The 17,093-nt window shown below is 32.2% G+C and overlaps 2 protein-coding genes across 2 annotated transcripts in view; both read right to left on the bottom strand.

Moving 5' to 3' along the window:
- Window positions 1–12,880, bottom strand: part of LOC132708355 (E3 ubiquitin-protein ligase MYLIP) — a 28,202-nt gene extending 15,322 nt beyond the window's left edge. Inside the window, exon 1 of the mRNA XM_060680644.1 lies at window positions 12,590–12,880. Within this exon, the coding sequence (XP_060536627.1) occupies window positions 12,590–12,676 (87 nt within the window). The 5' untranslated portion in view covers window positions 12,677–12,880. The remainder of the gene's footprint in view (window positions 1–12,589) is intronic.
- A 1,711-nt stretch (window positions 12,881–14,591) lies between these two features.
- LOC132708353 (protein LTV1 homolog) lies at window positions 14,592–17,074 on the bottom strand. The gene is made up of 6 exons (XM_060680642.1): window positions 16,784–17,074; window positions 16,350–16,713; window positions 15,969–16,285; window positions 15,484–15,684; window positions 15,320–15,427; window positions 14,592–15,116 (listed from the first exon to the last, which is right to left on the bottom strand). Exons 1-6 carry the CDS (start codon window positions 16,802–16,804, stop codon window positions 14,760–14,762), a joined length of 1,368 nt encoding a protein of 455 aa, XP_060536625.1. The 5' UTR covers window positions 16,805–17,074; the 3' UTR covers window positions 14,592–14,759.
- Window positions 17,075–17,093: the final 19 nt, after the last annotated feature.

Raw genomic sequence — 17,093 nt, 5'->3', positions numbered from 1 at the left:
TGCAGTTTTAACTATGCTTAGGTATTCTTAAAAATTTGATTTTGAAAATCTGTATATAATATTCAAGAGGAAGCATTTTCAATACTTAACGAAATACATAAACATGCCAGTGAAAATTGTCAATTATTGAAGCATCTTTAAAGCGTCAAATGAAAGGGGAAACGGATATTGGTGGGATTTTCTGCTTCACGTTGTTATTTTTCTTGCCATTTATATCGATTGACTATATGAAAACTCAAACACTTTTGACGTATACACTGCCAAAATTGGAAAATGCATGCATGCAAATATTTTTGGTTTACTTACTTAGGAGTATTTTGGACTGCTTAAACATTTCAAAGAAGCAAATGGATATATGCAGTTAGAATCTGCGAAGCCAATTGATTGTTATACTATATATTGTTATAACTGTATTTGATTTAGCTAGCGACATTTTTAGAACCGCTGTTTCGAATCGGAAATTGGACTTTGAACGTTTCACCTTCATTGGAAATAGAATAAGGTAATATTGCCAGCTCTCAAAACGCCGATAATACGTTATATAGACACTTCTACTCCTACTTATTTTTTTTTTGTAAAGTTGGTCAAGTTGGCAACTTCTTCCTGGTTTTTGTTGTATGAAATTATAATATTAAGTCTGATCAAATAAATTTTGTAATACGTCATTTTTTCCGGTTTCGGGTATATGAGTCAGTCAGTTAAGATTTGGGACCGATGGAATGTTATCGGTAGATTTTACCCATGGTATTTTGATGTTTTCCAATTTTAAAATGATCGCCTCACATGTTGCTCAGTGACTAAACAAACTACGGTCATAGTATATTATGCAACCCGTCAATCGTTTACTAACCAAATCAAACTCTGACATATGTGACGTTTATCAAACTTGTTACATAATAACAAAGTCTTTCCAATTTTTTTCGTCTGTTTAAGATGCGCGCCTACTCATTAATTGCAGTAACGCGTGAAAGCGTTTGTTACGAACCCGCAAAGGGCTTAATATAAATACGGCATACAATTCGAATTCGAATGGTAAAAGCGTGGTGAATCTAAAATGGTTATATGGGGTTTAGAATCTGCTTTATAGTATATAACTTGTTCTCACTCGTCTACAAGTTTTTGCTGGCTAAAACACCGACCATTAAGAATGATAGATCAAACAATAAGTAAAGCAAGATATAACTGCAAGCAATAAAATACGAATAGTTAGGACCTCCATTTAAGTCTATCTGTGGCACAGAATACTAACTGGTTAGTTTTGTTGAAGCGTGTAAGCCAGCCCTATAAATTTCGACGTCCTGAGCAAAATTGGAAATCTATACTGTATACTGCTCATACTTTTAAGTTGAAATACAGTGTTCTATTTAAATTAGAAAATTTCCCATTCAAATTTGACATCGCCCTCACCCTAAACTTTAATGTAACTGATCCTCTTTGATTTACCAAAAATGGGAAACTATAATCAGTTTTGCATTTTGCCATTAAATGTTGCCCCGGATTATTCCTTTCTACCCCTATTTTTAACTATTATAAAAATTTTGCACAAATTATTCTAATCTACCTTTATACTGAAAAAGTTAAGTGAGTCAATATTGTATTGGCCTGTTGTGTTGACTTCCCACTGTATTTACCCCGCACAGAAGTAATCTTCTCCGAAGTTTGTACAAAAATTGTACCTAACAGAATGATGACTCTAATTAAAGAGATTTTGGGTAATGACCTACCTACCGTTCGTTAATGGAACTTTGATAGATGCAAACTCGGCAACAACAAGCAGCAAACAAACCTCAAATATACGAAAACAAAACTGAGAGAGACTCTGAAATATTTTCGGGCGAATTATAACTCCAAATAATTTACATTTTGCAATATTCACCTCAAAAGGTTTAAATAAAGGTGACTGGTTTAGTTAAGTAAATAAACCGTAAACCTATTATTGCTGTACCTTAATTAGGGAGGATAAGCAACTGAGGTGCGATTTATTTTCATTGTTTCAGATAACCTATATAAAAACAAAAACTTAATTAACATACAATAAATTGTTAACCTTTTTAATACGCGTTCAACGTTGCCTTTTAATTTGCACCTAAACACTTTTAAATTCTTACTTAACGGCTATTTCACTATAAAAACTGATGTATGTGTTTATTATTATGCGTGTTTATTACGGCAGGACCTGAATTCAAAGTAGGTTTCGGAGTATCCAATTAAACCTCGATAATTAAGAACAAGAACGATTCCCATTACCATAGGAATCTTTTTTTTAAATACATATACCATTAGTACGAAAACTACGAGTCTAAAGTATTAAACTCAGTACAAGTGAGTATGTCGAAATACGTGTGCTGTTCCTTACTTTGAAGTAAACTATATACGAAGTAGCTGTAAAGTAAGGTATTACTATATATCACCCTATTCCCTCAGATATATTGAGATTTTCCAGTTTCTTACAAAATGCGCTTGCATTTGCTACCAATGTCCCAAGCTCTCTATCAAGGTTTCTTAAGTTTTGTTTCGTAGAAAATATCAACTTAAGCTAATAGAAATTGAAGGGAAAATGTATCTTTTAATAAATAAGAACGATGAACGAAATGAAATGAAAGACACTCGTCAAGTGATGAGAAATAGGTTAATAATCGGCAACATATATCATGGCAACGTAGCGTGAGTACAAACATGTCAACATTTATAAGTGACCTACAAAACTTAGTACACAAACTTAAAACACTAAAACGCGATATTGATGATGATATGGTCAAATCACGAATATTGTCAGCACTTCCAGAAAAATATAAATCCTTCAAAGAAAAACCTGAAGAAAAAGAAGTTGTTTTCACAAGTGAAAAAAGATGCTATAATTGCAATAAAATGGGCATGTAAAGTTTCAGTGAAAAAATAAAACCAGTCAATGGGAATAAACAAGTAAGCAATGTAGTATTTGCAAAAAAATAAACTATGCAGGGAAAGATTGTTTCTTTAGAAATAAAAACGATAAAAATATGAAAACAAAAAAAAAAAGAAAAACAATGAAAGGAACAACAAAAATTCCGATTTGGCATTTATTGTAAATGGAAAATAAATTAACGAGAAATCACAAGATGCGGGGATTGTGGATTCAGATTGCACTTCACACATGACAAACAAAAGTAATAGTTTAACAGTTCAAGCGTTGAATTAAATGTAAAATCAGCAAAAAAGAACAGGGCAGGGAACAATAAAACATGAAGAATGTTCGCTAAATAATGTGAAATCTGTTCCAGAACTCTCAAAAAACCTATTATCCGTTAAGGCAATTACCAAAAAAGGATTTGAAGTTACATTCACTAAAGAAAAAGTAAAAATTACAAAAGATAAAATGAAGAAAGAGCATATACTTCTGCAACACAACAAAAAGGAGAAGAAGACTCGGCGGCCACCTTGGATCAGGAAACATGTTTATTTTACAGAAAATGTCCACAGGAATGGAATTGACAGGCAGGGACATAAAATCAATGAGCAAATTCTGCGAAACATGCACAGAAGCAAAACGAATGAGAAAACCATTTAATACAGTAAGACAAAATGCAAAGAGACCATTGGAAATAATCCATTCAGATGTATGTGGGCCTTTTGAAGAAAAAACTTGGGACAACAAACGATACATTATCCCATATCTGGATGATTACTCACACTTCGCCATGGTTTATTTGATGCAACAGAAAAATGAAGCTATAGAGTTTATCCAAGAAACCATGATAGAAGCAAAATTCAACATTAAAGTCCATAAATTCAGATGCGATAATGGTGTAAGAGGTTCAAGGAATTCATGAGAAAAAGAGGCATAGCTGTTGACTATACAGTACCGTATTCACCACAATTAAATGGCAAAGCAAAGAGGTTAAACAGAACATTTGTGAACAAAGCGAGGGCCCTGATGTTTGACTCTAACTTCGAAAAAGAGATGTGGGGTGAAGCGATCAGAGTAGCAGCATATTTACAAAACAGATCTCCATCGTGCTCGCCAAATAGTACACCTTATGAAAGATGGGAAGGTGAAAAACCAAAAATTTATAACTTAAGGGTATTTGGATGTGATGCATATGCTAAGAATCTCGCATAGATTTCAGAAGCTAGATAAAAGAAGCAAGAAGCTTATTATGATACACAATAAATGGGTACCGACTGTGCAACCAAGAACAATCGAAATTGACAGGGACGTAATTTTTATTGAAGAAGTCAAAAATAAAATGATACTGTTGTTTGATGAAGAAGTCAAAGAACAAGAGAGCGATGAGACAGATCAATACGTAGAAAATACTGATGACGAACAAAATGTGACTAAAGATTACACAAAAAATTCCAAGGATATAAAAGAACGGCTACTTCGTAGATCAAGACGTACAAATTTTGGAAAAGTTCCAAAGTTTTATGAAGACTATGACTTGAATTATGCGCTATTAGCATACAATGAAGCAATTATAGGAAGAGACAAGGACAAATGGCTAAAAGCAATTGAAGAGGAAAAAAAAGCACATGAAAAAATAAAACATGGATATATATTAACAAAAATGAAGTTCAACATAAGGGACAAGTTCTTAGTAATAAATGGGTATTTAAAATAAAAAATGATGATAGTTACAAAGCAAGGTTGGTAGTAAGAGGATGTGAACAAACATATGGTGTGAACTACGATAACATTTTTAGTCCATTTGTGAACATGACAACATTCAGAGCAATACTGGCTATAGCAACTGCAAAGAAATGGGTTGCTACATATTTTAACATAAAAACAGCATTTTTACATGGTAAATTGGATGAAGACATATTCGTGGAAGTACCAGAAGGATATGAAGATAGAAACAAGATTTGTAAACTACAAAAATCGCTTTATGGCTTGAAACAAGCTCCTAAAAATTGGAATAAAACTTTTACAAGAATGCATATTTATCAATAATCAAAAGGATTTGATAATTGCCATATATGTAGATGATGGATTTGTAACTGGATCTAGCAGCAGTAAAATAAGAGAAATAATAAGAAAACTGAATTTGAGGTAACTGTAAGCGAAAATTTAAACAACTTTATTGGAATAAAATTCAACAAAACAGAGAATGGATGCGACTCCGATTTTGCTGCTGATTACGAAACTGGAACAAATACTACAGGTTACATAATATTCTTCGCGGGAGGACCCATCGCATGGTGTTCAAGAAGGCAACCAATAGTGACAACTTCTTCCACAGAGGTGGAATTTGTAGCGGCGGCAGAATGTACAAAAGAACTAATATATTTAAGTGGAGTGATAAGTGAATGTACAAGACAAAAGACAGACATTGAACTAAACATAGACAATCAAAGCGCAATGTGTTTAATTAAAAATTATGTGTTTAATAAGAAAAGCAAACATATTGACGTAAGATATATAAGTTCATTCATGAGAAAGTTAATGAAGGTTTCTTGAAAATTTTGTATTTGTCCTACAGAATATCAAATAGCGGATATTTGTACGAAACCCTTGAAAAATGTTAAGTTCAACAAATTTAAAAAATAAGATTATCGTTTAGTTTATACAAAGTTATTTCTAACAATGTTATATGTTTTGATTAGGAGATTGTGTTGAGAAATAGGTTAATAATAATAATAATAATAATAATAATAATAATAATGGTGGAAGTAATAAAAAGCAAGTATCGTTGTGTTTTTTAGAAAGGTGTTTATTCCCATAAAAACATCGACCGTTAACCACGACAACTCTCAACATCAAGAACTTTTTTTTTGCTGTAAAGAACACAATACCGACGTGTTCTTTAGTACTCAAAATCCCTAAACACGTAAAAATAACCTCAGGGCATTGGCATAAACACGATACTCGATTAAGGTCAAATATTACGATAAGAAGGAAAACATGAATTTATTGTTTTTGATAAGATTCGTAAATATGTTTTTAACAAACGCTATTTGAAGGTTAGTACATATGTAATTAAAAAAACAGTAACAGTGGTAAGCCAGACTCAACGATGAAATTAAAGCATTACACCTGCTACACTTGAAGATGTATTGAAAAAAAACTACTTTTGTTGGAAAGGAAAAACGACACAAAGGAATAGCTGAACAGATGTCGGAAGTCTTAGCCACCAGAAACGAGGGTTTTATCTCACTGTGAGAACAACCGAGGAGTAAATTCCTCAGGAAGACAACCAACAATGACAAGGGCATATCTCGATTTATTTTATGTAGTGTAATCCGACAATTACACAGTTTAAGCTTAAGGTTTAACCCACAGCGTAACCAAATGTGGATATAATGACCATGCAGAATCAATTTCGTAGTCAATAAAAATTAACAAATCATTTATAAGCCACCAGCGATAAACAGTAAAAAAGTGTTCAGAAAATTTATGAGAATTCGGAATAGTCTTATCAAAAATAAGTGTACATTTTAAGTTTTAATAGAGATAAGTGACCTTGTCACCTTGTTTTTGTTCCCGTTTAATTCGTACAAACATATTTTTATAGTAAATCTAGTCGATTGCACTTTTTCATTGCATGATTTCATTTATCATCTAAAAAAATAATTTTAATTAAAAAATTTAACAAAGGCTAATTTAAACTTTAACGCTCTAAAGAAAATTAGATTTGCTCTTTTGGGCGTCGGCAATGTCTCAGCAGTTTTATTATCATTATTATTATTATTATTATTCTATATTCAATGAGGTGGATTTTCTTGTAAATAGTAACACCATATTAAAGAAATTATTATTAATATACCATCTGACACTTTTTAGTTAAATTATTATAAATTAATCATTTAGTTTTATTTCATCAAATAAAACAATAAAATCCCACTGAGTTGGAAAATATGCCTCTAATTTTGATTCTTATGTATTAAATATCACCGAAATATCTCAACCGGGTTCTAAAATATTAACAATTAATTTAGAGTGCCCAAATAATTTTTAAAAAGGCAAGTATCCTGGTTTCGGAAACATATGCTGCGAATCAATGTCAAATTCCTCCAAATTTTACAAGCCGTACGATTCAGGAAACGGTGTGTTGCAAACCATTTGGGATTATTGCCAAACCCGCGAGCACGTACTGAAAGCGTGAATATCATTTATTTTCTTAATTTATACTTGAGTAGGTGGGCGAGGATATTCAGTAGGTTACTACTGCCTAAATATTATCATAAAGAAAGTATTATTTAAAAAAAAACTACTTGTTATTTTGGATAATGTAATAATGAATCTCTAAACTAGACTCTTTTAATACCCCCACAGCTATATAAATACTGTTCAAGATTTGTACTTTGTAAAATTCGAAACACGCGTAGCCGTCCACACTTAAATAATGTACGGGATTGCCAATTTATAGAATCCCTTAAAACCCTCTTAAAAATTTTTTATTTTTCAGTTTTTCGATTCTACAAAATGAATCTCGTTGCAACGCTCCATTTCACAGAAACCACCAACTTCATTTATTTGAGTGTATTAGAATTAAATTTTCTTTCATTTCTTGGATATACATATGTATATAAGATTATTGTTGTTAGTGATATACATACACACCTACAATACATTTCCTAACGTTTCGTTGTTTGTTTCTTTGGGGTTTCAAGTAAATAATTAATCTCATAAAAGGCAATATCGGCAAAGAAAAAGTTTGCATCTTCCTCCTTTCTCCAAAATTCTATGGATTTATTGTAAAGAATAGAAAAATATTTTAATACATGAACAACTACGTAAATAACTGCATTTGGTTCATATGAAACTTTACTTGGTATTTAACAAAATCTAAATGCATGCGTTCTTATCTTGGACACACTGTATAAAAATGGAATTTACCACGTCAGTTTCGTTTCCTACGGACCCGAGCCACTTCGGACATTTCCGAAATATTACAGGACGTGTTTGGAAGTAATCGAATGTTTTCGGAGATATTGCCGTATGGCTTGCAGGTCGTGTCGTGTTGTTTTGCAAAAACGTACTCAATAACTAACAGTCGTAGAAAAAGTATAGCATGCAACCTTTGGTAAACTTTTGGTAAACTTTTTAAGTCGCTAGTTTATTATTTACTCGCTCTGCTAGTGCCAAATCCCGTTTGTCACACTTGTTGCATAATATACTATTATAATATTGAAATTTTGGTTGAACATTTCAACAATTCGTGAGTTTATATTTAAGGGAAAAAGATTACACATCAAATTTCTGAGTTAATAGACGGTTTTGAAAATAATCTGAATACCCTTTTTAATCATAACTACACTCGACGAATCAAAATTTGATGTGTATGTAGGCGATTTTCGAAAAAGGGTGATTCGTACAAAATCAGAAGCCTTTCACAAAGATTGTCTAAAGCGCACGGTAAAATTTCCCCATGGTGTTATGATATGGGGGTATATGAGTGGTAAATGGGTAATGCAGAAAAATACCATCAGATTTTATCAAGAAGTTTGATTCCATCAATAGAACGAACTTTTGGAAATGAAGATTTTATATTTCAACAAGCCATAATATGATTATTGTGGCCATCAAGTAGCCCCGACTTGAATATTATTGAAACTTTGTGGCATGGGATGAAAAAGACTTTGCGTAACAATTCTCAGCGTACAGTTCCAGCTTTAAAGGCCAAAATCACCGAAATTTGGAACACTTTCACCCCCGAATATTGCAAGACATTGGTAGATTCCATGCCAAAACGCATAAAAGCTGTTATTGCTGCGAAAGGTGATGTTACTTCTCATTAATGTTCGATTTAAAGTAAAAGACTTAAATGCGTCCGAATATTTATTTGTAATGTAATATGTAATTTATGTAAAATAAAAAAATAATTCATTACGATAGCACTTTTTGGTATAAAAATAAGTACGTGATTTTATTTTTCAATCGAAAAGGCAAAAAAATCAGTTTAAAATAAGTATAAATATGCTTTCTTTTTATTTCGTACATCGTCCGAACAATTAGTTGTTAGGGCTCGTAATAGGTTTGTTTGTCATTTGAAAAGTATAAGTGATAAGTATGAGTGATGTGTATTTGCAGTATTTTAGACTAACCACATATAACCGCCATTGGTTAATAAATTTTCACGAAAGGTACTGCCTATTTAGATACTGAAGAAGATACGAGCAGTCCGTCAACCACAAAGGTTATCAAGATAACAGAAAATAAAATGTAATGATGTTTTAGGTAGTCAACATAAAAATCCAATGTCGTTCGTAAGGAAAGAGCGCTCCATTGACGTTTTCATTCCCGCGACAGAAGAGGGAAGTTGAATTGCTAACCGAGCGAATAAAAACCCTTTTCAAGAGATTTCTTGTCTCATTGAGAGTCAACAGAATCATTAATGAGAGTTTCCCAACGCGCATTTAGAATAGATCTCTGTTTCATTTTTAAAAACAGCATACTTCTACAAGCATATACGCAGTTTTAAAGTCGCAAGATGAATAATAAATAACTTCAATTTTATTTACACTTCGGAAAATGTCTAAACTTCAAGTTTCTCGTAAGTATCTAAATTCTAGAATGATCCCTCTAAACTGCATTGTAGACAGACTGTGACGACCGCGAAAGTTCTTAACCCGGTAGACTACCGCATTCCTTTTTTGTTTTTATAGGTTGTTTTATGCTCAAACTTTATGCCCAAAACTAAAAACGAGATAAATGAGAACATTTAACGTTTAAAGCGCTGCATAAAATACAGTAGATATTATATTAATATTATTAAATTCATTTCATTGAACGCAATTACACATACGTACCACATTATTACAAAAGAGGCAATAAATCGACAAGCACTTTATATTTCCATATTTGTGAAGGAAACTCTCATTATGATGTCATTAGCCTAAACCCGAAAGTTAAATTACCACTAACGAGTTGCTATACGCTACAAATTATTATTAGCTTCTAATAGATAAAGAGCATCCTGTTTCACAATTTCAATTTCAATAGTCTCAATCCAAGCTGGGTTATTGATTTTAACCATTAGATCTAAACCAGAATCTGAATCGCGCAGCAACTGTAGACAGATTGTACCGGCAATCGGTCAAAATCGACAAAATTTAAATTTGTAGAAATTTTGTGTCCATAGCAAATTATGGTTGCACTAGTGATCCCTTTATTATGCGATAATAGATCTTCCATTATGGAATCGTTTTGACGTCCAATCATTAAGTCGCAATTGTCGTAAATCAAACGCGAATATACAAAAACTTTTTGGTAGGTCAAACTTCCAAATGTACGCCTTGTTGTACAACACAGGCAACAGTTATAGTTCCAACTTGTACAAATAATTGCATAGTATATACAACGGCCGTTTATATTCCTAGACGAATGACTACATGCCTAGACCCCTGGATTCATAAGCATTAGAACACAATACAGCAAATGTGCTATATCAGTATCACCTTAGCTCCATTGTAATAATCCGATTAATTCCTTTGTTCTAGAGTTGTCACTACTGAAAATATGATTAAAAGGCATCGTTTTTTTGCTCTGAATTTTATGTAATTTATCAACAAAGTTGCGAATATCCCGTGCGTCTAGTGTTTCATAAGCGACATAAATAAAATATGTTGGGAACATGCACAAAAAATAATGTAAAAAATTATATGCACTACCGTTCCTATTTTTGAGTGTTTTTTTACGTTCCCACTATGCCACTGCCTTTCAAGTTAGGTGCGCAAAATTAAAAAAATTGTTTAGTAATTTTAGTTTGCATATGGTTGCAGAACCTTCATAAATAGTATTCATGGTTTTACCATTATTTCAATGTGACTCCAATTTACGTAAAAAGAGATTTCAATAACCCATTTCCAAAACGTTGTTGGTATTTTTTATGAACGTGTACGTGCGGTTTTAGGTTTGATATTAAGGTATAATTTATCAGCTGTCCCACTTGAGATCGACACAGTAAACTGCATTCGTGGTAGTATTTACTTCTGGTGAATTATAAATAGCATTTCATAATATTGAACGAGCGATGCCTTAAATTAAAATATTTTCAATTTCACAGGTTTCCCATAGAAATTTTTGATATTGACAAAATCGCCAATCAATGCAATGCAACCCATAATTTCACAATACAATTTCACAAGTGCATTAAGCAAGTTAAAGTCAAAAAAGAACATAGATAGGAAAAGAAATATCAAATAAAAAATACAAAACAAAGAAACAAAAACCAGCACAATAAAAAAAATACAATTTACAATTACAGTGGGATACACAAGTAAATAATTTAACAAACAAACTAAGGGAGCTCCGCTCCAAATTTATTTATCTAAAAGATTTGTTAGAGAAAAAAATACTTAAATTTTTTTTGTTTGTCTCTAGTATATACGGAATTTTAGAGTGAGGAGCAATTATTGATAATCATTTAAAATTTCTAAAAACTCTCCCAGAAAGGTTCGTTAAAATTATTATAATAGGAACAAAACTTAATGAATTAAAGTATCTAATATTTAAAAAAAAGTAGTCCCTTTAATAATATAAGTTGGATAGGTATATATTTCTTTATAATTAATATCACGATACTTGTCTTTCCGTCTTCCTCGTAAACCATTAGAATAAAATGTTGCAGTATGGAAAATAATCTTTTTCAAAAGTTAATATATTTCAAAATTTTGAAAATAATCACTATATATGTTAGTGTATTCGATATTGTATTAGTAATTATACATATATAGCTTCCTGTTATTTGTTATTGTTATTAATACTGATTGAACATTAAAAACGAGGACATCCATTTGCAGTTAAAAAAGATCAAATAAAACAAAATTCCTTTTATGGCGGCGGGACATTAGCCGCCGACTAAGAACTAAAGTTATGTCGCAATAGCCATTTTTCAACTTTTTAACTCCACAAATTATCAATAACATCGACTAGGTCTTCCCGTTCCCCGCAATCGCGCTAATGTGCACCAGGCGGGTACCCATTTCACTCTACCAAAAGGAGGAAATTGCCGGAATAAATTAAAACCGCTCCACAAGAACAGAGGCGTAACTGACGGAAATAAAAAAAATATATATTACAGAGAGTTTGTATTCATAATGTTAAAAATTCCCATAAAACAGTGTAATATTTGAGTACGTAAGGGTAGCAAATAAATGTTTAAGTTATTAAAACATGTGACTACTCCAAGTTCTATATATATAAATAAATCTTATAGGGTCAAATGAGAAATTAAAAACAATATCTGGTACAATCTACAAAATCAATTGATTACAATAAGCAAATGTGGCAAGTAACATCTTTACCAGACATATTGACAATATTTATTTAAAAATTGTAAATTTGATAAAAATGAATTTTACACCAAAATGTGCAAGGCGTAAGTACATTAAACTTTGCCGGCTTATCGAACATTGGACTTTGTATTTGATATAGTTACCTGTGTGGATCGGACTTTGGACTATGAAAACGTGCAAGGTAAGATATGCACGCTATCGGCGAAGTACATTAAAATATTTAAAATTTGCTTAAAAATCTAAGTATATGCAGAAAAATAAGTTAAAAGATCCAAATGTAGGTGCGGAAATTAAAAATAACTGTGGCAAAAAAAAATAATTTTTCCACATTATGCCCTAATACTTAATGCCATGAGTACAAAATTCTCACCTTCTCAAGGCAATCTTGGCCGATGGATTTTGGGTCAACTCGAACTTCAAACACCACTGAATTTGGTTGACTGATCAAGCACCACATTTTGGACAGTTTTTAATTAGATATTTCGTTAAACACTCAGTAAATACCTCGTTTGTGGGATGGACTTTCCATTTAAAACAGAATTAAATTAGACTAAAAATCGCGTAATGAATATAACACCAAATTATGTGCACTTCACGCCACACAAACTACACGAATCAACAGATCACAAAGAATGAAGTGTATAAAGTAAAGCATTTTTGATCGAAGCAACCGCAGCTGGAAACCTCATTGTTTTGCTTCTCCGCGCAGGTTCTATCAACGACGAACGCATACCACATATCAATTGGATACATAAGGATTTAAGAGAGAGAAGTGGTGCACCTGAATGTTTAATCCCTTTCTGCTTTTGTTTACTGGGGGGGTGGGGGCATCAGCTGGTTGAAGCAGTCCTTCCGATTTTTAAATAAACAAAAGCGCAAATAGGGTGTATTATAGGAGCATACTGTTTAAAATGTCGACTCAATATTTATAAAAGAAACGGGTTGGCTCATCATTTTAGAGAAAATTAATCTTAAAGTGGCAAAAAAAAAATTCAGTAATAAAATGATAAAAAAATGCAATTTACTAGAGACAATTAATACTCTTAAAAATTAAACAATGAATAAAATAAGTTCAAATTTTAAACAATTTTTACATATTTTACAACAATTTTATGTAGACCTTTTTATGACTGAAGGTATAATTGATTTATACCTACCTAGACGCAACATCAGCACCGCACACTTTACTTACAGTCAAATTAAATTTAGCATAAGAATGCAAATAAATAAAAAAAAAAAGAATTAAATTAATGAATTATTTATTGGCAGTTTACTCTCATTCATTATGAAATTTCAGTTTGGTTAGTTAGTTGATTTTTTTATCTCACCACGTGTGGGTATCGAATGAAGGGTTATTCACGCAGGGAATGTTTGTGACCCAAATAAATAAAAAAAGTTTTACTTTTGGATTAAATAGGATCATTATAAAATGACCGTCAAATTATGCAGGTTATCTTAAAAGTGCTAATATATCACGGTTGTTTATATTTTTTAATGGAACCCTCTCTATATTATAGCAGGTTTTAATCCTGTGTGATACAATGCCTAAACCTTAATTTTAGCGTTTAATAGTATATTAGGCAAGAAGTGCGGTAAACGGCATTTGACTGCCGAGTTTATTTGACACGAGCGGAGCGAGTGTTTAATAAACGAGTGACTTAAAAATTTTACCGAACGTGTTGCATACTATACTTTTTCTACGACCGTTAATTTTTGGGTACATTTTCGCAAAACAACACGAATACATTCACTGACATGACCATAAACTTCAAAATTCAAGGCGTGGGAAATATCTCCGAAAACATCCGATTGCTCCCAAACCCGTGCGGTAAAATCCCGGAAAGGTCCGAAGTGGCTCGGCTCCGTGGGAAACGAAAGTGACGCTTCCCGCACGCTAGATCGTTGTGTACAGACGGAAGTAGAAAAACGAAATTTACAGCGACATGTAGTATAGCTTGTTATCTTCTTTGCTACTTTCGAACTACTACGAAACTATTCATAAATTGGTTGTAAAAATCACCTAAAATCTCAAAACGAATCCTTAAACTAAAATCGATCATCGCGCAAAAAAGAAGGTATGGGCATAATACTTCCACAGGCTCCTGCAATACTATTTACAAATCTACTGATTCCTCCTGGGTCGGCTGTGTATAAATTTGACTAGCTGACGTTCACCAATCATCAGGTGGGCTTCTTCAGAACTGAAGAAGACAACAAGATTATTGGCGAAACGTCAGCAAGTTTGATTTATAAACAACCGACACATGAAGAATCCAGAAGATTTGTAAATAGCAATAGGGACCTGCTTTGTCGTTTGTTGAAAGAAACGCAACACCTACAAGAGAAGTGTGGAAAGGTTAAACGAAAAGGCACATATAATTTCGTCCTCACATACACGCACGAAGAAATAATTCTAGTAACTTTTGCAAAATTTAAGACAATAAATGTTAATGTATTAAAAGTGTAGGCGTTGAAGAAGATAGTCTGCAAAGGCATTGAATTACAAGAAGTAGGACTGTATATTTTTGAGTATTTATGATTTACAATATTCTATTTCCCTGTACATTATTTTTGTTATTAATATGAATTTTTGCTTGTTTAATTGATTCTTCTTTAAATGCTTCACTGTTTATTTTCTTCTCGATTCGTCGCTCCTTTCTGTACACTTTTAGAGCTTTCTTTCTATTTCTTCTTTCTTCTGGAGACTCATCCTTAGCCCGAATTGATAATGCCGATAATTGGGAAACAACTGAACCAGCTCCAATAGCTTTTTCGGTCTTGTTTTCAACTGAGCCATTTTCATTGTTCAACCGATTTAAAGCGGCCATGGTTATTTTTTTTTGGCCAAGAACATGGTTGGGTATGCCAGAAAGCTTGTCAATTGTAATTTTCTCATTCTAAAATTGAAATCTGATGAAATATGTGGAAAATAAATAAAATATAAGCCAAAAATGTCACAAATTTTGTATATAATTTACATTTAAGTTTAAGTATTTATTGTTGGCTCCATAGTTACTTGCTTTTTATATTATTCTGTACAATATTTTATGGAAACTAAACAATTTGTCATTTTTGGTCAATACAGTTCCATCTTACTTACCAAAGGTTCTTTTATGACTTTTGGATGGTTGTAAAGATTTGAATAGGTACTTAAAATTGATTCACAGTCCCATTTCTCTTTCTCTTTGACTTCTATATATTGCAGTCCCTAAAAATGATACATAGGAGTACCACAAATATTAATATTATAACAACCAAAAATACTTCTTTTTCTTCATCTGATTCTTTTGCCAGTTGTTCTTTAATCTTGTAAGTGATCTTCTTGCTGTCTAATAATTCTTTATTCTGCTGTTTTGCAAAGTCCTCTGCATATTGCAATACAATTTGTGATGTTTCTGATACGTGACCCTCAATTTCTTCCAAATCAAGAGGTCCAATTTCATTATCTTCATATTCTGCATATATCTAAAACACATCATGCATTGCCAACAATATACAAAAGATTGATAAGCAACCATTAGTAATGAATCAGGCATTGAGTTAAAATTTCTAGCTGGCTTACTAATATAAACTTTTAACATAGTTTAAAAATTGATTTACTATTAGGTTCGAAATCTTATTGAAAAATTGTTTTCTGCAAAAATTTGGTTTAAAGAAAGAATTACCAGAAATCTTGACTCAAACACCTAAGCCAAAGTAAAAAAAAAATAGTAATCAAAGAAATATATTTAAATCACAGAAAACCCAACCTTTTCAAATCTATCATCCAGCCGTGTTAACTGATCATTTCTTCTTATAACAGAACTAGTCATTGAATAATTAGTAAAATGTGACTTAGAGTCATCAAATTCAAATGACTTTTTAGAGCCTTTTAATGAACTAATTTCATCCAAATATATATTAGAGTCAAGAAAATTGTCATAATTATTTTCTTCAAGTTCCTGATCAGAGGCGAGGTCATTTGCTAATTCAACAAAATCATCTTCCAATTCATTATACGGATCTTCATAGTCAAAATCATCATCCATTGCTGCAACTATATCTGGATCCAAATCAAGTTGCAGTCCTAGAATTAACATTTAGGCTTTTATACTTATTTTCAGCACCAGAGCATAATATGAGAATCTAACCAGACATGGGAGCAGCTTTATTTAACATCCCTATTTCCTCTTCAATGTCAGAAGCAAAAACGGATGATGGTAAGCTAAGTCTAACTTTTTCTTTTTTTTGCTGTTTTAATTCTTCCCCTATATGTGATGGCCATTCCATTCTATTATCTTTAGAATCTTTAAGGTGTTGCAAATAATTATAATCATCATCAAAATAAATTCCATATTTAGCCTGCTCTTCTAATCGCTTTTCTTTATCCTTTTTAGACTCGTTTCCTATGAGCGGTAACAAAACACGCTGAGGCGCCGTTTCATCGCTAACCAGAGGATCTTGCTGGCTCCTGTGAACTAGTTGAAAGGTCACCCCCTTGGTTTTTTGTTTTGGCTGTGCAAGACAAAAGATCATACATAAAGAATTTACCTATTATACTTATATTCAGACTAAATAACCTTACCATAGTGGACAATACAATCATACAATAAAATATGACATCAAATAGGTGTTAGATCATTAAATAACCATCACCTCAATTCAACATTCAATAACGTGTAAACCCCTTTTAAACTCTCTTTCTTTATCAATGATTTCTGGAGATCAATTTCACTACGGTCATCCGGCCATATACATCTCCTCTTCCAGTTTTACACCACGTAGTGGTACAAAATAGTTGGCAAGTCAAAAAAAATCAAACAAATCCTAAACAGAAAAAATAAAATAAATATCTTAAGAGAGCATAAAAAGAATTTTCACTTGGACACTGAAAA

This window comes from Cylas formicarius, unplaced genomic scaffold (genome assembly GCF_029955315.1).
Source record: "Cylas formicarius isolate icCylForm1 unplaced genomic scaffold, icCylForm1.1 PGA_scaffold_10__41_contigs__length_53128322, whole genome shotgun sequence".
Taxonomy (NCBI): Eukaryota; Metazoa; Arthropoda; class Insecta; order Coleoptera; family Brentidae; genus Cylas; species Cylas formicarius.
This window is presented reverse-complemented; position numbering and strand designations above follow the sequence as displayed.